A 23,004-nucleotide genomic window follows, 5' to 3' on the forward strand; every position below is an offset into this window, starting at 1 on the left:
AACTAGCCTGCTTTCTGTAAGTGTGCTTGTAGAGAAAAACATGAAAGTATCTTTTAGGGAACAATGTCTCATTAAGGAGGAAAGAGAAATAATAGAGGTAGCTAAGAAGAGGAACAGTCTGTATGCCCTGGAAACATGCCAGCAAGTAGCTGACTTTGCAAATGCAAAGGAGACCTGTAAACATAAGACTTGCTTATTAATCTGGCACAGGTGGTTTGGGCATCAAGATGTAAATGCAATCAGCCAACTTCAAAGCAATAATCTGATGAAAGGCATGAAATTTACAAAGTGTGTTTTTGAAGAAAAATGTATATGCTGCATTAAAAGCAAAGCAATCAGACCCAGCTTTAAAGGGAAAGGAGCTGAGGAAAAAGAGGCAAGGCAGCCATTAGATTTAATACACAGTGGCCTATGCAGTCCAATGAGAATAGCGACACCAAGTGGCAACAAATATATTCTCACCATCATCGATGCATTCTTCAAGTATACTGTAACATATATGATCAGGAAGAAAAATCAAGTGCTGGAAAAATTTAAAGCTTATATAACAATGGTCAGTAAGAGATTCCAGAGAGGACCATTGGCACTCCGCACTGACAATGGAGGTGACTATGTAGGACATGAAATGAAAAATTACATGACCGAGCAGGGGATTCAGCATCAAGTCACAGTGCCATACATGCAAGAGCAGAAAGGAGTTGCAGAGAGAAAGAAAAGCTCTCTCACTGAAATGAGTTGCTGCATGATCCTTGAAGCAGGGCTACTTGAGAAATTCTGGGGAGAAGCACTGCTACCTACCTGCAAAACAGACTGCCCACCAAAGGTGCAAGCAGTACCTCATATGAACTATGGTATGGGTACAAACCAAGTGTGAATCACCTGAAGGTTTTTTGGATCAAAAGCCTAAAACTATGTTCCTAAAGAAAAAAGGCCTATGATGGATCTCCAAGCAGAAGAAGGAATTGTTGTGGGGTATGCACAAGGATGTAGAGCATACTGAATCCTTACCCCAAAGATTGAAACTATAAACATCTGCGAGATTGTCTGTGTTAATGAAAGGAAGATAGCAGACATTGGTGAAAGTGCACCAACAGGAGAAAATAAAGAACAGCAACAAAGAGCAGTACAACTACCCATCATGGACTGCACACATGACACAGCAGCAGAACCTGCAGAGCCAGAAGGGGCTAAAGAGTCAAGAATCAGGCGATCAGAGAGAGTAAACAAAACATACCAACAAAAAGACATTCCTGTTTGGCAAAGACAGAAGTTGTGCCTGAACCCTCCACATGGGAAGACATAACAAAAATGCCTGCCAGAGAAGTGGAGAAGGGCTGCAGAGGACGAATCTCTCATCAACAATCAGACAGGGACCCTTGAAGAACTCCCTGCAGGGAAGAGAACAGTTGGGTGCAAGTGGATTTTCAAGACCAAATGCAATGCAGAAGGCAAAGTGCAAAGATATAAGGCGAGATTCATTGCCAAAGGCTACACTCAGAAATACGCTGAAGTCTACGATGAGACCTTTGCACCAGTGCTGAGGGACCTCCGAGGATCCCACTGAGGTACCCTGTGGCGGCAGCCAACATCACCCACCTTCCTGCCCTTGCAGAAAGGACGGGAATGGACAGGACCAGGGAGGTCGTTGAGAGTGGTCAGAGCTGTCCCAGAGAGGGCGAGGTGTGAAGAGGGACTAGGAGCTTGACAGGGAGAGGAGAACCAAGAGGCCCCAAACACCCACCGTGTCGGATTGCGCAGGCTGCTGTGGCAGGCTTGTCCGCCCCTCCTGTGTCGCAGTGTGGGCTGTCGCCAACATCACTCACCTTCCTGCCTTAATGGACAGGAGATGAGTCGAGGGACCCATTCCCACCATGCTCAGAGGGGACAGCAGGAGCCTAGGATAGTGGGCTCCATGCTATGCAACCAGATGTGCCGCAGCTCCGGAGCTGCCCTACGTGCCCAAAAAACAGAGCGCCAGAAAACACCCACCTTCCTGCTTTCACAGAAAGGATGGGCTGGGCAGGACAAGTTGTGAGGAGGGGACGTTTGGGCACCATCCAGAGAGGGAGAGGTTGAAAGAGGGAACAGGCACTTGTCTGGGAGAGGAGGGCAAACGGTCACCAGCCATGGAAGCAGCCCCGAGAACTGAGGGAGGCTTAAGCCCGTTGTGGAGGAGCTGGGCTGGCTATAATCCCAGGGTGGCTCAGAGCCCGGGTAGGTCCAGGTCCATGGGAGGGTGCCCCAGTAGGTTGAGGTTGACCTTTATGAACGTCAACATATCCAGCAGGTCCAGGTGCAGACGTGTGCGGCGGGGACAGAGGAGGTCTCCCAGGTGGGAGAACACCCGCTCGCTCTGCATGCTAGTGGGAGGGCAGGACAGGATGTTTGTTGCCACGATGGACAGGTCCAGCCATCAGGCATATTTCCTCACCCAATACTCCAACGGGTTGGCATGGGGGGGCTTGGTGGGCTCAGCAAGGTACTTGTGCACCATGGCCCCTGCCGAGTCCTCCACTGAGAGGGACGCACCCACCGTGCAGCGGCCAACCATGCAGCCCCACGACAAGGCCCAGAGATTAAATGGGGCCATTGGGGTGGGTCTTCCTGGGCGTGGCTCTCTTCCCCCTCCTCCCCCTCCCCTCTCCCTGCTTCACCACCTGCCCCTTGCCCCTGCCCAGTTCCTTCTGTCCTGCCTTCTCTCTCTGGAAATGGAGCACCGCTCTGCGGAGCTCCTTTTTCCAGTACTGCATCTGACCCACCTGCGTGGTGATGCTGCCCTTGATGCAGGGGTCACAGAGGGAGGCCAGTTGGTACGACATCTCGCAGCACAGAGGATGCAAGCACTCAGCCAAGCAGACCTGGATCCTCCGGACAAAGTCCCGGACCCTGGGGAGCAGCTCTTGCTCGTGCTGGAGCTCCTGGGCTGGAAACCGGTTGAGGCCGTGGATCAGAGGGATGATCTGACCCAGGCTGGCCTCGTAGGAGCACAAGAGCTTGGTGGCCTCCTTAAAAGGTTTCAGCATCCGGGACATCTGGGCAAGGACTCTCCATTCCATGGGGATGAGGCTCAGCTCCTCTCCCCTCGTCAGAACGTATGTGGATGACAAGATGCCCTTCTGCTCCACCAGACAACATATCATGTCATAGGTGGAGTTCCAGCGGGTGGGCAGGTCCTGGAAGAGTTGGTGCTTGGGGTCCCCTCCCTCCTCCTACCTCTGGAACAGCTCGTGGGAAGAGTTGATGCTGCGGGAGAAGTGGGAAGCAATGCGACGGCAGCTGTCCAGCAGGTTGCGCGTCCACAAGGTTCCCTCATCCCAACTGTCTCTTGGTTTGCTCCCCAGCTGGAGCACATCCCTCATCACCAGGTGCAGCTTGTGCGCCATGCACACCAGGCCCGGGAGGGATGCCTCTTTCAGGGCTGCCAACATGTTGGCTCCTGCACCTGTCACCATGAAGCCACGGACAAACCCTTCCACCCCGGACATCCACTCCCTCAGATCCACCTTTATGGTGGCGGCGATGTTCTTCCCAGTGTGGACCTCGTCCATCCTCCGGGCCTGAAGAAGAACCACCGTGTAGCCCAGGGTCAAGCTGGGCACCTTTTTACGGCTGCCAGATCTTGGCCTGGGGTAGTCGAGGTCCTCTGGTTGCCACCAGTGAGCGGTGATGGCAAGGTACCCGTGATGGCAGCTGCTCCACAGGTCAGCCGTGAAGTGCACTGTTCTGTCTTGGGTGGCCGACAGCTCTCTGTGCACCATGTCTCGCACCATGTCTCCCATAGAGGGCAGGCACGACTCAACGCCCAATGGTGCGCCGTGACGGCATGGAGAACCATGGGGCAAAGTGCTGGAGCAACAGTTGGAAGCCCATGCCCTCCACGACCAATAAGGGAAAGCCTTGCAGGGAGATCATCTGCACCACCACATGAACGCCCGCCTCCTGAGCCCTTGACATCACCCTTTTTAGCGGCACCCCCCCCTACCCCGATGAAAAAACTTCCCCCAGGGAGGCCTGCCTGAGCCTACCGCTCCCACCAGCCGCACCCTCGGGGCAAGGCTTCTTGCTTGGGGTGCATTCCGGAGACCCTCCCACCGATCCCAGATCAGACAATCTGGTGGCCCTCTGTCTCTCCCCGACGGATGTTTTGCTGACCAAGGACAGAGACCACAGGCTCGGGTGATGCCTCTTCGGGTGCCTAGTCAGGGTCATCGATGAAAGGTGCTTCGGGTCATTGCCCCTGCGCATCAGGCCATCACACACACAGCACCACGCCACATGGGGGGCAGTCGGATGGGCCCAAAAGTGCCTCCAAACATTGAGGGTGAACCGTGGCCTGCTAACGGTTCCAGGGGAGGGAAGACAAAGGGTTACTGTCTGTGCCATGGAGCTGGCAATGGAAGACAGAGTGATGGGTGGACTGCAGGCAGGGACAGCACCACTGGTAGTTTGGGATGGGGACGGGCTGGAGGTTTCCTCGAACCCCAACAATTCCTCCAAGGATCCCTTGGCCGCCTCCTCCTCAAACATTTTCAAGAGTTCCTCTTCTGCCAGTGGCAAGAGTTCTTCGGCCTCCTCCACAGCCACAACAGGTGATTTTTTGGGAGCAGGAGTCTCTGCTGCTCCAGAGCCCTGTGCAGTGCTGCTTCCCGTGGTGCAACCAAGTCAATCTCTGCACTTCCCCCCATGACCACTCTTGTCCACCACACGAAGCCTCTTAGTGCCAGCAAACAAGAATTGAGGAGAGAAGAGATGACACTGTGAGCCCTCAGCCAAGGCGCCCACTGAGCTTGGCCCCAGGGCCTGGCAGCAGCCCTGGAACCAAAGGGAGGGAGGGACTAGAGCCCTAGCCCACCACTCCCACAGACCTGACCCAATCAGGCACTGAACAATAATAATCAGGGTGAGCCCTCAGCCGAGGCACCCACTGAGCTTGGCCCCAGGGCCTGGCAGCAGCCCTGGCACCAAGGGAGGGAGGGACTAGAGCCCTAGCCCACCACTCCCACAGACCTGACCAGATCAGTCACTGGTTACAATCAATATGTGAGCCCTCAGACGAGGTGCCCACTGAGCTTGGCCCCAGAGCCAGGCAGCAGCCCTGGAACCAGAGGAGATAGATTCCTGTCCCCCAAATCCAAGCTCAATTATACTGTGTCTCTCTCCCCAAAGGCTAGCAAGTAGCAAACAGCAGCTCTGTCCCACTCCACTGCTAGCTGAAAGTGAAACCCAGCCTGGGAGCCCACTGCTATTTATAAGCTGAGGACTCATTGAGAAACACAGGAGGTCTGTGTTTGGCTGTCAGAGCTGCCTATCAGGGTTTGCAGGGATGAGATTGGAGTGCCCATAGCTACAGAACACCCCCCTCCCCCATCCCTCCCCTGGGTGTCTTCTCCCAACTTATAACCACTTTGCAGCTTCATGGTTGGAAGGAAGACCTGCCGATCAAGGAAAGCTGGGCTTCCATTCGGGTTTCCAGGGCGACAGAAGGAGTGCAGACAGAGTTCAGGCATTCCCCGGCTCCGTTTCCAAGGGAATTGATTGATGGTGCCTGACTGTCTAGCTTGATGAACCACGGAAGAACGCACCGAACCAGGCCTCTAACGAAAGCTGGTTCGTTGGCCGTGGATGCTCATGAACCACTGGATCGTGAACGGAAAATCAGGCGGTTCGTGGGTTTTTTTGGTCCATAATGCAGTTCGTGCCCATGTCTAATTGCATCCAATACTTGAGTGAGATGATCTGACTTGGTATAAGGCAGTAAAAGATACTAGTCATTAGCAGTAAAGGCCAAAGTTAACATTTTCCTTTTCCAATCCTTTGGAAATATACAGGTCTGTCCTTGATGCTTTGACTCACCATTTAAAATGGTCTTGGCAGGCTTTAATGGATGTAATCTACCAATTTCACTGCTATAAGAGCCTTTCTGAATTATTCTAGAATAGTGTGCTATTGTGTGCTTTGGAGAGAAGGCACACTTATGTATGTAGCTGTTGCAATCAAACTGGGGTTGAGAATTTAAATTGCCAAAACTAAATAACAGTCATTTATCCAGAACATAGCCCTAAATTATGGGTTGGCTCCTAAGTGCCCTCTCTGCTTGCAGTAGACATTCCACTTGCGAAAGAGACTGCTTTCCACTGATTCCCCCCTCTCACTGCAGCTCCTGTTTCTGCTACAGTGAGATTGGGGAGGGAAGAAACTCACCTTTTCCACAACGCAGCTTTGCTTATGCTGCCTAGGAGCTAAGCCTACCCAGGGAAATGCAGGGCCGGTATCCACAGTTATGTAGCCCAGTGGCCCATGTTGTTTGACCTGCTTTGGTGTTGGTTTAAATAAAAGACAAAAATGGTCTTGTTTAAGGCATTTTTTTGGTTGAAACATCTCCTCCAATTTTCCCCTTTCTGTGCTAGGTTGAATTCTGCCATCGTTGGAACTCCCGTAACGCTATTTACACAGAGTTACAAACCCTCTTATACTCCAGCTCTGGGAGGGAAAGGTAATGACTTTCGGGTTTGGGGACTGAGAGATTGGCATGTTTACCAGAGATATCTGTTTCTAAACTGGCACCGTGTCTGACTACAAATGACTTTGCTAAGTTTAAGAAGTAAGCTATCCTCTCCTTATGGATGATGGCCTTCCCCTTCGCTGAAGAACAATCAAGTGAAAGAAGAAAAAGAGAAAATGAGAGAGAGAGAGAGAGAGAGAGAGAGAGAGAGCTTTGATTCAAATACCTGAGAAGTTCCAGGGAGGAGGAAGGTTATCGCGCTGCGCCTGCCCACATTCTTGTAGCTGGGTCAAGTTCCAAACTTTATTAAAATTAATGGAACGTTTAACTCGATCTTTAACTTGGGCCTCAATGACAAGTGCTGCAATCTGATGCCTGAATTACTTGGGAGTAAAAACTTGACCCTTGTGTCCAACCAGGCAAGTCCGTAAACCAGCTAAACTAGAATCGCCAGGCTTTCTCCCTCATGAACTACAGTAATTCGTAGAGAGAAAAACGAAAGCATTTTTTTCCAGTGATGTGTCAGCTTTGCTCTCCGTAGCATAAAACAGGCATGAATGCCATCAGTCCTCCTGAAGTCCTTCAGGGAAAGCCGTGGTCTTCAACCCATTGACTGAGACCCTCAAATAAAACTTATTACCAAAGAACTTCTAAGTGAGGGGGTAACTGGCAGTTAGAAGCACTTGTGAGTCGCTACCAGCCCTATAATATCAGGGGCACAAGCTTTAACTTAGAGCTTTCTTTGGAAGTTACAGAGAGTTCTTCAAAGAAGCAGTTTTCTTTCTTGATGTGGGTAGAAAACAAGCTTAAACGTGTGGCTTCTGAGGTAAATAAATGTTTGCAACTAATTTGGGTGGGAGTGGAATGAAACTCTGTCTGCTGAGTGGCTCTCCAGTCACATTTCTTTCAAATGGCTTAGTGCTTGGGGGATCATGTCATCCTCTGTAGGACACATTCCTTCTAGGAGCCTTTGTTTTTTAGGTCTATTAAAGGCCTTAGGATCATAGATTCTTAGAGCTGGAAGGGGTCTTGTAGGTGATCTAGTCAAACCCTCTGCTCAGTGCAGGAAATCCAAAGCTGCATTTCTCTACTGTTGGCTGTCCAATATTTGCTTGAAGATCTCCCACTGGGAAGAGGGCCTTGTCTGGGTAATTGGTTCCATTGTCAAATTGGTCTTACCATTAGAAAATTTGTGTTGATGTTTAAAATCATGTTCAAGCTTTGAGCAATTTGGTTAGACTCTCATCTGCAGCAGCCGTTGCTAGAAGAAATACTTACCCAGCTATGTCAGTTAATGCTAACAGAGAGATTATGGGCCATCGGTTTATTATGTTATTTTGTTTTCTCTTTGCTGCAGACATTACCATGGTCATACAAGACATTGCTACTGCAAAGCCAAGACAGAGAAGTCTTCCAAAGAAAATTTCAAGGAGGAAGGAGATCACACCTAAAGAGTTTGCTGATGGGGCCTCATCCAAACAGCCATATGATCAAATGCTGGAAGGGTTTGACCTGGATCAGGTGGAGTTTGGACATGAAGGCTTGATGGTAGAAAGAGAACATGGAAGAGGAGGAGGAGGAGGAGGAGGAGAAGCTGAGCAAGAAAAAACTGCAGAGGATGTGCCTGACGGAGCACAGATCAGCAAAGCTTTTGACAAACTGTGCAATATAGTGAGAGAGAGAATCCGGTGCTACCAGAGATCAGAACCCAAAACCGACGTCTGCGCAAAAGGGCGTTATGTGCTTGTAACAGGGAAGGGAAGCTATGATGACCCCTGCTTCCGCTCTTCACCCCTTCCTTCTGGAGGCGCAATCACTGTTTCTGAAGAAAAGATGCCAAGCGGAGTTGGTGTAGAACCCATCCCAGAGCTACCTGAACCTCTGGAAAGTGACCAAAGTGAACTAGAAGCCCATGAAACACAGGAGGGGTTCAAGATGCAGGAAGATATTAAATATAAGTACAAACCAGAAGACAAAGAGAAAGAAGATGCATTTGAAGAGCAGAAAAAATCTGAAGAAAGAGACGAAGAGCCTGCAAAACCAGCTGGTGTCATGGAACAAGAGCCAGTTCCCATTCCAGGTCCAGGTGGTCAAACTGAAGCAGGAATAGGCAAAGAGCATGGAAGAGCTGGCGGCCTTTCTTTCAAAGAACCGAGCCCTCCAAGTTCTATGAGTTATGAGAAGGTTGAGGTTGTGGAATCTATCGAGAAATTCTCTGACAACAAAATCCAAACATATGAAGAAACAGCTATGATTGTGGAGACCATGATTGAGAAGACCAGTAAGAAGAAGGCAGGAGATAAAAGCTGTTGATCTTTAGAGAGCTCATTTTCTTATCACCGTCATTAAAGTTGCAGTCCATTCCATAGCAAGATCAGCTGAAGTCAGTGGACTTACTCCAGTGTGAGTGTTTCAAGGACTAGAGCATGAATTATATACTTTGCTTGAATTTGTCTGTGGTGGTGGAGAGTGCTGTCAAGTCAGAGCTGGCGGGGTTTTCCTGGCAAGAGACTAAAAGCGGTGTTTTGCCATTGCCTGCCTCTGCAACCCTGGTCTTCGATGGAGGTCTTCTATCCAATTACTAACAAAGGCTGACCCTGCTTAATTTCCAAGATCTGACAAAATCGGGCTTGCCTGGGCTATCCAGGTCAGTGCTCAAAACACGCCATATCTAGGTTTATATGTGGTACCAAATACCCTGGCTTCTGAGAAAAGATATTGCGTAAACAGAAAGAATCCAGGAGTTTAGGTATATGACAAATATCAGAATCTACTGGTAGTAGAGAGCGCTGTCAAGTCATAGCTGACTTACGGTGATGCCTGAGACTAACAGAGGTGGTTTGCCATTGCCTGCCTCTGTGTAGCAACCCTGGTCTTCCTTCGAGGTCTCCCATCCAAGTATTAACCAAGGCCAACCCTGCTTAGCTTCAAAGATCTGACAAGATCAGGCTTGCCTACGCTATTCAGGTCAGGGCAAGTTTGTTCTGAGGAAATGGTAAAATTAGTTGTTGTTGCTGTTTGGTATGACTTGGGCTTTGTCAGTTAATAGTACAATACTTCATAATACAGTTTCACTTCTGAGATTTTTAGACCTGGTTCATATAGGACCTGCTGCTACATGGCTGCTGCTCATGTCTCATGTACTCCAGACATGTATCAAGATGCTAATGACACAAGCTCCAATTGGTTTGGTTACTTCCCAAGCCAGCACTAATAGAAGGAGATAACAGCTGCCTTGTAGAAGGTAAACTGTGAATTGGGCCTAAATGAATTAGATTTATTCAACCCCAGTTCTAAATATTAATTTTGAATAAAGGCTTACCAAAGTAAAACAGGGTTGCACCAACCTGTAACTGTTGTTCATTGAGTGTTCTTCTGTGCAGGCACGCATGCGAACTGTGCACGTGCAGGACTGCCTGCGCATGTGCAATTCCCATGTGGGACCGCATAGAAGACACGACAATGAGCTTAAGTTTCCAACCAAGTTGCCCCAGTCCAATAAGGGAGATACACGTCGGTCACTTATGTGGGGATGTACATTAAGGTGTCCATCTGAACTCAACTGGCACTGAGGGTCTCCATTAATAGCCCCAGCTGGGCATTGACATCCCCTTCTCTAATCACTAATCTCTCACAACAAAAAAACAACAGGAAGTTGACTGAGGCCGGCATGTTTGTGGTCACAGCATTTACAATTAACAATGCACTTTTGTCGGAGGGAGGAGTAGGTCCCATCGAGTATACCTGGTTAGAATGCTGAGTTGAGCTGCTTAGGATTATACTGCAAGGTGTGTCAAGTATAAATTGCTAAACTTCATTAACTTTCCTACTGAAGTGATTTTGTTCTTGGCCATCCTGATCTCTGTATCTCTAATGATTCTTGAGTGATGCATGTTAAATGGTGACCTGTGTTTGATTTTCATTTAATAAAAGTGTTGCCTTCCACAGGAAGTGTTTTTCAAGTGGTGGGTCTTGAATTAGGTAGGACAGCACGCGACTAAATCACTTGGACTCGCTGACCACAATGAATGCCATTCAAAGTAGAGCTGGAGCAAACTCTAGACTGCATAAGTGAATAGGAAGAAGGCAGGGCAACTTAAATCCTACACCTTAACAGTGAGGTAGCTGGAGATGTCTGGATCTTCCCCCTCCCCTAAGTGATCAACACAGGCAGAGCTGACAACACCAGTCCTCTCTTTGGTAAAGAGACATCTTTCGAGGGCACATTTTGAGCAGCCTGGAATGCCAGATTGGATTGTTTTTCAGCATTCTCACCCTGCCTTTCTTCCCTCACAAGGGCTACCAAGGTGGCAAACAAATAAAAACACGCATAATAAAATCACATTTTAAAACAAATAAAAACAAATAAAAACACGCATAATAAAATCACATTTCAAAACCATTAATATCAACACCACCCCCAACACATCATTAAAACAATTAAAACTGGAGATAAAATATATACAAAAGCATACAAACATTGGGCTGGAAGGCAGATATATTCTTCTTCTCTACCACCACTGAGCCTCATTCCTGCTTTATCTGTTGACATGTGTGATAGAAGACCAAGGAAATGTTTAGATCATTGTGAGAGCAAAATATTGGGTTGAGTCCCACCTAAAATTTCTGCAGATGTGAAGGAAAGGCAAGTTTTGGTGACTCCCCCTTCCCACAGCAGACCTCCAACACCTCCTTGAAGATATTACTTAAAGGAGCAGCATTTGGGGAGGAGGGACTGGGTGCTGCAGCGGAAGACGGGAGGCCGAGAAACCATACTCTGGGGACAGAAGTCGTTTCCATATGTTGACGTTTTAGGCAGGATCCCAGCCATTTTATGAAATGCATTCTCCTTGTAATTAGAATTTCCCATGGACTATAATTATATTATTTCAGTTTAGCACATAATTTAGAATTGCTTCTTTGCTCTCTTGACGTATGAATTGCTTCTCCAGGGCACCTTCATCTTAACCCCCATTTTGTCCTCAAAACCACCCCTGCTGGTTAGGTTAGACAGAATGAAAGCCGGAGTAAGCAGCCCCCAAGGCTCCAGCAAACTTCAGGGTAGCGTGGGGATTAGAGTAACTTCAGAAGAGTTGAAGAGCTGCGCCTGCCTATTAAGATGGAATATAAAACACATAAAGCCGAATGCAACAACTGCTTAACGGGAGGATTCCCAAATCAGGTAGGGGACACTTCTGAAAGGCAATCGCCCAACGGCTGGCCCTGGGCTAGAAAACCCTCTCTCTGCAAGTCCACCAAATGGATCTGAAACACAAACAGACAAATTTTCATGGAGTGTTCTTTTCAGTGTTGAGGATCCACTGACGTTAGTAAGCTAACGAATTCTGGATGTATAACCAAGTTGCACACCACAGAATTCCAGGGGTGCATGACTTAAAAGAAGCCGTCTTATCATGAGGATATTTATGGATGTGGCTGTTTAATGTACTATGCGCTTCTTGGCAGCAGATGTGCACATTTGGGTGCATGCCAAACTCTGGATCGGGCTAAGGGGTCCAATCCCATGGAACTCAATAGCAAAACTCCAATTGACATTAAGGAGCATTGAGTGTGCACAAACCAGGTTTTCCAGGTTGCATGGATGCTAGTTTAATTTGGTGAGAAATTTCCAAAATCTTATGAAAGATGCAGTGTGTGTGCCTTATGTTCAGAATTTTTGCAAAATCAGGCCACTTTGTTTTTAAGGCTATCGATTTATAATGCTTTGGAGGCCACTGAAAACTTCATCCATTACACAGCTGGTACTGAATCTTATAAGAAACATTTCTAATTTTATCTTTAGTTCTGCAGTAGAGCAGGTAGCTGGACTTATCCTGCATATGTGCGTGAAGATTTTTCCACATCCTGCAAATGTGCACTGAGGAGTCTTCCGTGTCGTTCTTGAGAGATGAGAGATCCCTGTTCCAACACAGTGTAGCACCTCAGTAAAGCAGTACCAACAGTATTTTGTCTATGGCTTGGCTATATGTGTTTGTCAGGCTTAACACTAGTAGAAATAAAAGTGTCCGCTCTCATTTAAACCTGTAAAAACTATAATTTCAGTGAGAATCATCTCAGATTTTCAAACAAACTTCTTTGTGCTTCTTTTCCTCCAAAATACTGCAAATTCAAATTCGAAATACTGCAGAGTTAAAGTTTAAAGTTAACATTTTCCATACATAGCTTGGCTTCAATTGTCTACACCGGGTTAGATTTTACTTTTCAAAGGGTAAGTCAATCTGACCATGCAGAAATTGTCTTTTAATGTGTCCTTTCATTCTTGTCTATTCAACAAAGACTTCTTTTTCCAGTCACAAGCAAAAACAGTACATGTTACAGAAATCCTCTCTTTAGTTGGGAATCTCCTTGGGAATCAATGATAAATGTCCCTTTGGACTGCCCCCCCCTTTTATCAGTTTGATGAAAACAGAATAAAAAGGAAAAAATAGGTTGTGCTTGAAACCATTTCTTGCAATATATGAGCTGGTGGAGGACTGGCAATGCTGGCTCTCCGAAGCCATTGATGAAATTGCTCCCCATCACCCTCTTTGCCCCCGTGTAAGACGGGCTCCCTGGTATACAGAGGAGCTTCGAGAGAAGAAGCGGGAGCTAAGACGGCTTGAGCGAGTGTGGCGGCAATCTTGCAACGAAGAGGCAAGATCATCTTATAGGATGTTTATGAAAGCCTATGAGATGGCGGTGAAGGCGGTGAAGAAGGAGTTTTATACAGCCTCCATCGCATCAGCTAGCTCGCGCCCAGCAAAATTGTTCAATGTGGTTCGGTCACTAGTCTCCCTCCCAGGGGGAGACCGCCAAATTCAGAATTCAGACATCAGCTGTGAGGCTTTTGGGAGCTTTTTTGCTGAAAAAAATTTGTCTCTCCACCGTGACCTGCCAGCCACAGTTGATACAGTGAAGGAACTAGAGACCCCTTGGCCGTCTTTAGGGTCAATATTTGATCAGTTCAGTCCACTCTCCGGGGAAGAGATTGACAGGACCCTGCAATCTGTTAGGCCCACCACGTGCCCCCTGGACCCATGCCCATCGTGGCTGGTAAAGGCCAGTGCCGATGGTCTGCGGTCCTCATTGGAGGCCATTGTTAACACATAAAGGAAGCCGTGGTGAGACCGCTCCTGAAAAGACCATCACTGGACCCCACTGACCTGGTCAATTATCGCCCGGTCTCGAACCTCCCGTTTCTTGGAAAGGTGATTGAGCAGGCGGCAGTGGGACAGATACAGGGTTTTCTCAATGATGTCTCGGCCCTAGATCCCTTTCAGTCCGGGTTCCGGCCAGGACATGGGACGGAGACACTGCTGGTCGCCCTCACAGACAGCCTGCGCAGACATCTGGATCGAGGTGGTTCAGCGCTGCTGATATTACTGGATTTGTCAGCAGCGTTTGACACAGTCGATTGCGATCTTCTGACTCACCGCCTCGCCGATGTGGGGATACGAGGGACTGCCTTACAGTGGCTTGTCTCTTTTCTCCACAGTCGGGGACAGAGGGTGGCGCTTGTCACCCCATCACCCATTGGTGTGTGGGGTCCCACAGGGGGCAATACTCTCCCCTTTACTGTTTAACATCTATATGGACCCCCTTGCCCAGCTGGTGCGAAGTTTTGGGCTTGGGTGCCATCAATATGCAGATGACACCCAGCTGTATCTGATGATGGACGGCCAGCCCGGCTCAGCCCCAGATGTCCTGGAACATGCATTTGCAGCCATGACTGATTGGTTGAAACAGAGTTGACTGAAACTGAACCCAACAAAGACGGAGGTCCTATACTTGAGCCATGGGGGACTGGATTCAGGACTCTGGCTCCCGACCCTCGATGGGGCACAGCTTGTGCCTCTTCCAAGGGTTAGGAGCCTGGGGGTGATCCTAGATGCCTCCCTGAAAATGGAGGCACAGGTCACAGTGGTTGTCAGGTCTTCTTTTTTCCATCTGCGGCAGACCAGACAACTTGTCCCTTACCTGTCTACCTGTGACTTAACTACAGTGATCCAGGCAACGGTCATCTCTAGGTTGGATTACTGTAACGCGCTCTACGCGGGCCTACCCTTGTGCCTGACCCGAAGATTACAGCTGGTGCAAAATGCAGCGGCGCGCATCATTATGAAAGCACCGAATAGGGTGCATATTACACCAATATTGCGTGAGCTGCATTGGTTGCCAGTGGAGTATCAGATCAGGTTCAAGGTTTTGGTATTGACCTATAAGGCCCTGTGCGGACTGGGGCCAGCGTATCTGAGGGACCGGCTCTCCCCGTATATTCCCCAGAGGACCCTCCGATCAGGAGAAAAGAAATTACTATCAGTCCCTGGCTCCAAGGAGGCCTGCCTGGCCTCGACTAGAGCAAGAGCTTTCTCAGTCTTGGCTCCTACCTGGTGGAACACTCTGTCTACCGAGACCAGGGCCCGGCAGGATTTACTATCTTTCCGCCGGGCCTGTAAGACAGAGTTGTTCCGCCAGGCTTATGGCTGAGGCTGGGCCTCCGCTGGCTGGAGGATATAACATCTACTTCCCTCCCTATGAGAGCTGCCCACCACTGTTCTGAAGTTGCTGCCATGTTTCAATTGCACTGCTGCACTTTCTGTAACCGCCACCAAAAAAAAAAAGAGTGCTGCTATTTTTAATATCTTTATACAATGCTTTTAATGTTTTATGATAATGTTTAATGAAATGTTTTAAATGTTTTTAATGCTGTTATCCGCCCTGAGCCTGCCTGCGGGGAGGGCGGAATATAAAGATGATAAAATAAATAAATAAATAACAGCAAGCTCAAATTTGCTTCTATCCCCTCTTGGCCTGGAGCCATAGTGAATCCCCACTCTTTGGCTAATATACTTGTATGACGCAGGTATTGCTTGTATTTACACTTCAAGGCAGAGCTATACATTAAAGAAACAACAGGACTGCTGCTGAAAGCGGCGTTCTGATGTCAAGGTTACCTACAAAGAGGACACAATCTCATGCTATTCCTTAAGGACATTTCTAACCTAAAACAGCATTGTTTTTTTTTTCACTTTAATCCAATACAGAATTTATTTAGTACATTTTTACCCCACCCTTCCGCCATGGACCTCAGGGAAACATATGTGGTTCTCTTTCATCCATTTCATCCCCAAAACAGCCTTAGATTAGGCTAAAAGAAAGTGATTGTCCCAAGGCCATCTAATTAATTTCATGGCGATTAAATGGAGATTGGAGACAGAGACTCCCAGGTCCTTGGCCAACACTCTAACCATATATTGGATTACATAAGATTTTCACTATATCATTGCTAAGGACAATGCTGCTCTATGTCCCTAGGCAAGCACGGACAATGCTACATTTAATTTTTAATGGCAGTTTATCTCTGTGCAATTTCAGCCTTTTTTTGTCTCTGATTCTTCCAGTTGTGTTGTGTCTTCATGATATTCTGTATTTTTGGGGTCTTGTGCTGAACCATTGGCTGCTCTTTGCAAGGACAGGGAAACCCAAAGCATCATAACGGCACGATGCAGGCACTTTTTATCAGCCACATTGTAATTCCACCTGCCCATGTTGGGTTTTCAGGTGTGCATGTATAATTTGTGAAAGAGAAAGATCTGGCAAAAATTGTATCAATGGTCCACTGTGACTTTTTTGTGGTTGTTGCAGATAGAATTGTTCACACCCAGTCCAGTGTAGACACCACATTGATTGTTCAGGACTAGAGATGGGCATGAACTGGAAAAAACTCAAACCATGTGGTTCGTGGTTTGGCAAATTTCATGACCCACGAACCATGAACTTTCATGAACCTGCCCCTGGTTCGTGAACCAGTTCGTTTGGTTAGTGAAAACATCACATCCAGATCAGAAAATCATCACTTACGGGTCAGCAGAAGGTCACTTCCAGGCCAGCAGAAGGTCTGCAGGAAGTCCATCCCCTGTTGCCTAGGAAACTGATTGATTGGCACCAGGCTATCTGCAGTGATGAACTAAAAAAACAAACCAAATGAACCAGCCTAAAGTTCGTAGCGGCTCGTCAAAAGTGGGATCTGACGAACCGTGGTTCATGAACCATGAACCAGCCTGGTTCGTGCTTAATTTTGGTTCGTATTTCAGTTCGTGCCCATCTCTATTCAGGACTTGAGATCCCTGAGGCTGCTATTAGTCCCTCTGCTTTAGGTGAGGTCCAGTTAATTGTTCCTGAAGAGGAAAGCAAAATGCATGAACAGTCTGTGCAACGACCTGCCCTCTTGCTTCCTGCCCAAATGGCTTAATAACATCTAGTTAATGACAACCTAGTCAGTTTGGACAATGCAATCGTAAATGCATCCTTGTCAGAGAGTCGTCCGCTGGCTCCCTTGAAAAAAGCAGACCCATTCCTTCAAAGGGGATATTTGGACCCAGAGGATTCAAAATAAAGGTGAGTCTCAAATTTGTCATTTGCAGGTAAGGCAATGAAAGGAGTCATCGCTGGACAATTCCAGACACTCTTGGATGAAGCTATCTTGTTCTGCTCCTTTTCTGGGTCGCAGGAGAGGGAGGCGGTGGCTTTGGATTGGATGATACTCCTAGATCTTGCTATGGCTTTCCGTACCATCAGTTACGGGACTCTTCCGAAGTTCCAGAAATGGGGGTGGCAGGTACTGTTTTGCTGTGTTTCTGCTGCTTTCTGGGAGGGCGAATTCCAGGATGTCTTGGGAGACTTTGGCTGCTTCTGCATGTCCTTAAAAAGATGATGCAGTTGGCCAGGTTCCTTCTGCCCTCCATGCATCTGACGAAGAGAGCTGTGCTTCTCGAAAACTTATGCTACAATAAAGTTGGTTAGTCTTAAAGGTGCTACTGGACTCTTTTTGATTTTGCTACTACAGACTAACACGGCTAACTCCTCTGGATCTTAAAAAGATGGCCCACTTACCGAATGCTGGTGGCTTTTCCATTTCACACCAGGCATCTACGCTTTCAAAACTGTTGCCAGCTGTTTGGCTTCCGTTTTTTTGGCATCTTTTCTGAAACCACACTTTCCTGCGCTTTCCAGGCAAATATAAAATAAGAATTATGATATTATCATTTCTAAAGCTAAAGCAATGGAGAAACAAGTTTCAGTCTCTCTGGAATGTGGGAAATCTTCATTGCATACATTATATTGGACTAGAAGCTGTCTCTGAGCATGAACGAAGCAACTAGAGCCAGGATCAACAGAGGAAGGACTTCTGCCGTGGGGCGTGTGGCTTCCTCGCAGGTCAGCTTATGGCAAGTTTCTTTACATGAAGTTGACAACAACATTCCCCAAAGCTTCCGATAAGCAACGATGCTCAGATCCGCCACTTTACAACATGTCTTTATTTTACTCATATTATAAAACAGCAACACAGGGCCTTATAGTTTAACAGTGTTCCAACTAGTAACCCCATGACTTCCTCATTTAAAAAATAAATTAATGTCATTTTTGCATCAGCAGTACCACAAAAAGGTACTCTAAATGGTTATCTGTACTCTGATGCCAAAAATAATAAATAAAATCCAAAGAATTTGTATCAGTTTCATGTAGATTAGAGAGATTTATATGAGACACTATAGATAGAGACATAGAGATAGAGAGATGGAGATAGAGATAGAGACGTATAGAGATAGATATATATGTATCTATCTATCTATACATGTACACACATTACAGTAACAATCATATCAAAATGTGCTATCAGTCCTCAGAGTTGCCTTTCCATTAAGATTATGAAAAGATGAATACTAATTTTGTTATTTTGCTGCTATATAGGACATTTTAATGTTCAACAGAGAATACCAAAGTTACATCAAAGCAACAGCATCTGTACACACTCTGAAATTAAGAAGTTCTTCAAATTTTGAAGATCTTCTAAGATGTTAATAATACATGTACATAGGGTGTACATGTATATATAATGCATATGTGTGTGTGTGTGTGTATAATATATTCTTACTGTTGTATATGATTGGATATAGATAGATGTAATATAAATATATATTACATATTATATGTTGGTGTATTATTATGCTTTATATTCAATTATAGCTAAGGTAGAGTCTGAACCACATATAGCTCAACCTAGCAAGGGAGTAATGCGCAAAAGATGTATGGTGTGCATTTTCATACACACCCAATCCCCGTTGAACATGGTGGCTACGTATGATGTTCAGGGAGATAATCGTGTCCACCTGAGGCCATTGTTTGTGTGCCAGAAAATGCTGCTGGAGCTACTGGAGGGTTATTGTGGCGATGCCAAATCTCTCAGACAGGCATATCTAAATCTCATTCATTGTTAGAATTCTGTGTCCTGAAAATGCTGTGGAATTCAAATTATGTGGAGTACAAAGGAGGCCCCCCTTTCGCTGGCCTTAGGTGGAATCCACAACCACCTGGCTCAAAGAGAAGGAAGTGCTTAGCGCATATAGTCAGAAATACTTCACCATATGCAAAGGCACTTCTGTTAGAGAAGAACAAGACTTCTGCATTCAAAGGGTACTGTATAGTGGCTGACGGGTATGCTGCGGTCATCCTAAATAAACTATGTATTGGAAACAACTAAATCCATGCATATAATCTGAGGTCGCAACTGGCCGTTGGTTTGGCTCACCAGTTTAAAAGTATTTTATAATTTCCCTCTCCATGTTGACAAAAATAAACTTAGAAAACACAGCTCTTACAACTCAATACGCATTTCTAAAATGTATAGTAGCTTCATTTTCTTCGTAGTGAAATCTTATAGCACATTGCATGCACATGCGACAGTAAAACTCCAGTGTATGTCTAGAGTTTCCCTTGTTTTTCTAAAACTGGGCCTTCAGTGTACACACATGGAGCTTCTGATCACTCATGGTTTGGTCTCAGCACTCTTAATTCATCTCTCAGATTCAGATCTCCTGAACACACATTCTTGACAGGGTTAGGGCTGGGTTAAGTTGCACATTTTAAAGTTGCAACAACAGTGAAATTGCAGAAAGCCATTATCAAAAACGGGGTAATTCAAAGCTTTCCATTGTCCAGATTCACTGCTAATGTATATCCATACATCCCTACAAGGAGTTATAGTTTCCTATCTACTACCTCTACAAAACTGTGACATAATTTCCCGTATAATTATTTGGAGATCTACTATAGTTGCTGATTTCCACCCCAACTTAGAACTAATCTCCAGACTACAGAGATCATTTCCCCTGGAGAAAACGGCTGCTTTGGAATATAGACTTTATGGCATTATGCCCTGCTAATGTCCCTTCCCTCCCTCCCTAATCTCCACCCCTAAATATCCAGGAATTTCCAAACCTAGAGCTACAGCCTTAAGGTCTCTTATCAGTCTAATTGTTTTGGGATGTTAAGTTAATATTACTGGGACTTGCTCTCTGGTATCCCCAGAAATTTGGAATACTTTTCAGCATTAGAGCGGATTGATTTCTCTTCCCAGGTTTTGGAGGCTAGTGGAAATATATTCTACAGGGGTTTTTAGGCCTAGATTTTTACAGATAAATTTTCCTAGAAATTATTTCTTCACACAATACAATTAATTCATGGAACTCAGTGCCACAAGATATAGTGTCATTGGCTAGATGACTTTAAAAATGGATATAGACCCATTTATGAATCCATTTAGCATAATGGCTAAATAGAACCTCTGTGTTCAGAGGCGGAATGAGTGAGTCTATCCGTCGACAGTGAGGGAACTAGTAGCAGGGCAGGATGTTGCCTTCGTGCCCTTCTTTGGGGCCTTCCGGAAGCACCTGACTGGCTACTGTGAGTGGCCTTCAAGCTTTCCAGTTCTGAGACCCACTGAGCTGCAAGCACATGACAGGAAGTCATGTGACATCAGACTTGCATGATGGGGCGTCAGAGTTACGACTTCATTGGTATCAAGAGACCCAGGCTGCATGGTGCATATTGAAAGAGCTGGGGGCTGGAAACACGGGCTAAGCAAGCATCAGGAAGTTCATCATAGTCAAAAACAAGCCAAGGATGGGGGGGGTGGGGGGTGGGATCGTTTATTCATACCTCACTGTCCTGCTACTTTTCTCAGCATGTGTGCTCAAGGAGGCCGGAAGCATGGTGCCCTTGTACTCTATACAGCAGGCCGTGCCAAAAGGCAGCTTAAAAAGTAGCAGCTCTCTAATGATTTGCAACCAAGCAGGAGACCAAGGAAGACTCTGCAGAGGAAGGCAATGACAAACAACCTCTGCTTCTAATTTGCCTTGAAAGCCCCCTTAATGGGGTCTCCATCAGCTGGTTGTGACTTGATGGTAGGTACGTATGTAGACATGCCTTTAGTAAATTAGAAAAGAAGTGCAATGAATGAAGGGGCCAGACTGCAGAGACAAAGTACTTGGAACTCAGAGCCAAGCTGCAAGTGACGCCTGACACAGGTTGGACACGTGTCAGCTTCCCTCAAGTTTTGATGGGAAATGTAGGCATCCTGGTTTTACAGCCTGGCTCTCCATTGCAGCTGCAAGACCAGGATGCCTACATTTCCCATCAAAACTTGAGGGAAGCTGACAAGTGTCCAACCTGTGTCAGGCGTCACTTGTAGCTTGGCTCTCAGTCCTTTTGGTTTCAGGAGAACTTCCTTAGAGCAGGAGACCCAGAACATTTTCACTTGGTAAGCTAAAGATTTAAAATAGTTCAATCTTACATGTTGCTTCTTAGAGGCATCCCCCTTTGTTGGTGGGGCTAGAACGTATTCAAACTGATACTCTAGAAAGACCAAGAGTCCAGCACTTTGTTAATAAAAGTCATCAATCATCCGACAAAGTGCATACACCCCTGTAAATAACTGCAATAGGGTGTTTTAAGGGCATGATCCAGCTGATCAAAGAGGCAAGAAGGAATGATTTTGCCCCCTCCCCATCCTCACTGCAGACCACCAACCTGTGTGGCTATTACGCCAAAGGAGAAGTCCCACATGCTTGGAAGTCAGCAGTCTTGGGGTCAACAGGGACAAGTGGGGGGGGGGAACATGGGGAAGAGCGGCAATCCTTGCACGGGATCTAACCTATCCCTTGTCATGGATAGAAAGACCATCTCTTTATTAAAACTCCACACAGTAAGGGAAATGTTTGTGAGAAGACAATAAAGGCTCCTGGCATTTCTGTACTGCAGCCTCCTGAAATGTTTATTGTACATATCACCTCCCTTGTTCCTGCGATGTCCTCTCCCTTTGGAACTCCTGCTCTTCGTCACTACCACTACCACTACCACTACCACTACCACTACCACTACCACTACCACTACCACTACCACTACAAACTGTGCTTATATACTGCTCTTCTAGATAGATTAGTGCCCCACTCAGAGTGGTGAACAATTTAGTGTTGTTATTATCCCCACAATACAGTTGGGGAGCTGGGCTGAGAGGAGGGGCTCACCCAAGTCCACTTGTTGAGCTCATGGCAGGAGTGGGATTTGAACCCGCAGAGTGCTGACCTGCAGCCCAACCACTTAAACACTATAGTACAGCATATTTTGAACACAGGAAGGCAGCAGCTTAAACTCACACCTTCCCTGTATTTCAGGGTGACAGGAAGGGTATAGCTGAGCCTTGTTCTTGGACCCCCATTCTCCCATCTCAAGGTCTCTGGTGTAGGGGGGTGGGGCTTGCTGCATTCTGCTGGGGTGCAGAGCCCTAGCAATGCCCGGGAATGTGCGATAGGGATCCAGTCAAGAGGTGGCTAAAATCCCCCTCCCCATGTTTCAGAGCCAGTGTGAATGGGGCTCTTTTGCAAGAATCAATGGGGCAGGACCTGGGTTTTTTAGCCACTGCCCCTGGATTGTGGAACTTCCGTCCCCTGCTGAGACTGGTGCTGTCCCTCCACATCTGTTTAAGAGGTTTTTAAAAAATTCTCTTTTGGAAAGTATTCAATTTGGATTAGGGGAAGTAGTGCTTTCCATGTAACCTGGCCGCTGAAGATGGAAGGTTTTTGGATGGCTTTATGTAATAATTACTGATTTTTATTGTACATTGCCTTGAGTTTTTTTTAAGGAGAGAAAGGTGGTCTATAAAATACCCTAAAATAAACAGATAGTGCAGAATCAATAGCAGAAGGCCTCGCTGGCCTCTGGAGTTTTCAAGGGGAACTCGGCAGGTAGTTCCACCTGTCTCTGTTCCACAGTTTTGGATGGGTTCCATGGCTCGTCAAATGGCTTCAGTCAAAAAACAATTTCCTGCAGAGGCTTTTACACAAAGTAAATTTCAGTAATAAAGTTCTATAGGAAATTGTTTAAAAGGCAACTTCTAAAGGTATGATGTATGAGATGGAATGGCCATCTTTTGGGCAACTTCATCAGTGATCATCTACCCAAAAGACCTGAATGGAGAAAGGGGAGGCACTTACTCATTATACCAGTACAATCCCAAACTAATATGCATATTGAAGTAAACATTGCATGTAGCTTGGTGGTTCTTTCATCGGAATCTTCCACTGAAATATGTGCTGGGATCTGGGCGGAGAAAAGGGGGAAGATCCTTATTACAGTTCTAGCCCACCTTTGTCCTCAGGATCCGT

General features: G+C 46.5%; 1 protein-coding gene across 1 annotated transcript in view; it reads left to right on the top strand.

Moving 5' to 3' along the window:
• BFSP1 (beaded filament structural protein 1) overlaps positions 1 to 8,815 on the top strand; it is a 44,800-nt gene extending 35,985 nt beyond the window's left edge. Inside the window, exons 7-8 of the mRNA XM_054996472.1 lie at positions 6,408 to 6,493; positions 7,860 to 8,815. Coding sequence (XP_054852447.1) covers positions 6,408 to 6,493; positions 7,860 to 8,815 — 1,042 coding nt within the window. The remainder of the gene's footprint in view (positions 1 to 6,407; positions 6,494 to 7,859) is intronic.
• The last annotated feature ends 14,189 nt before the right edge of the window (positions 8,816 to 23,004 follow it).

The sequence above is a fragment of the Eublepharis macularius genome, chromosome 1 (assembly GCF_028583425.1).
Source record: "Eublepharis macularius isolate TG4126 chromosome 1, MPM_Emac_v1.0, whole genome shotgun sequence".
NCBI lineage: Eukaryota > Metazoa > Chordata > Lepidosauria > Squamata > Eublepharidae > Eublepharis > Eublepharis macularius.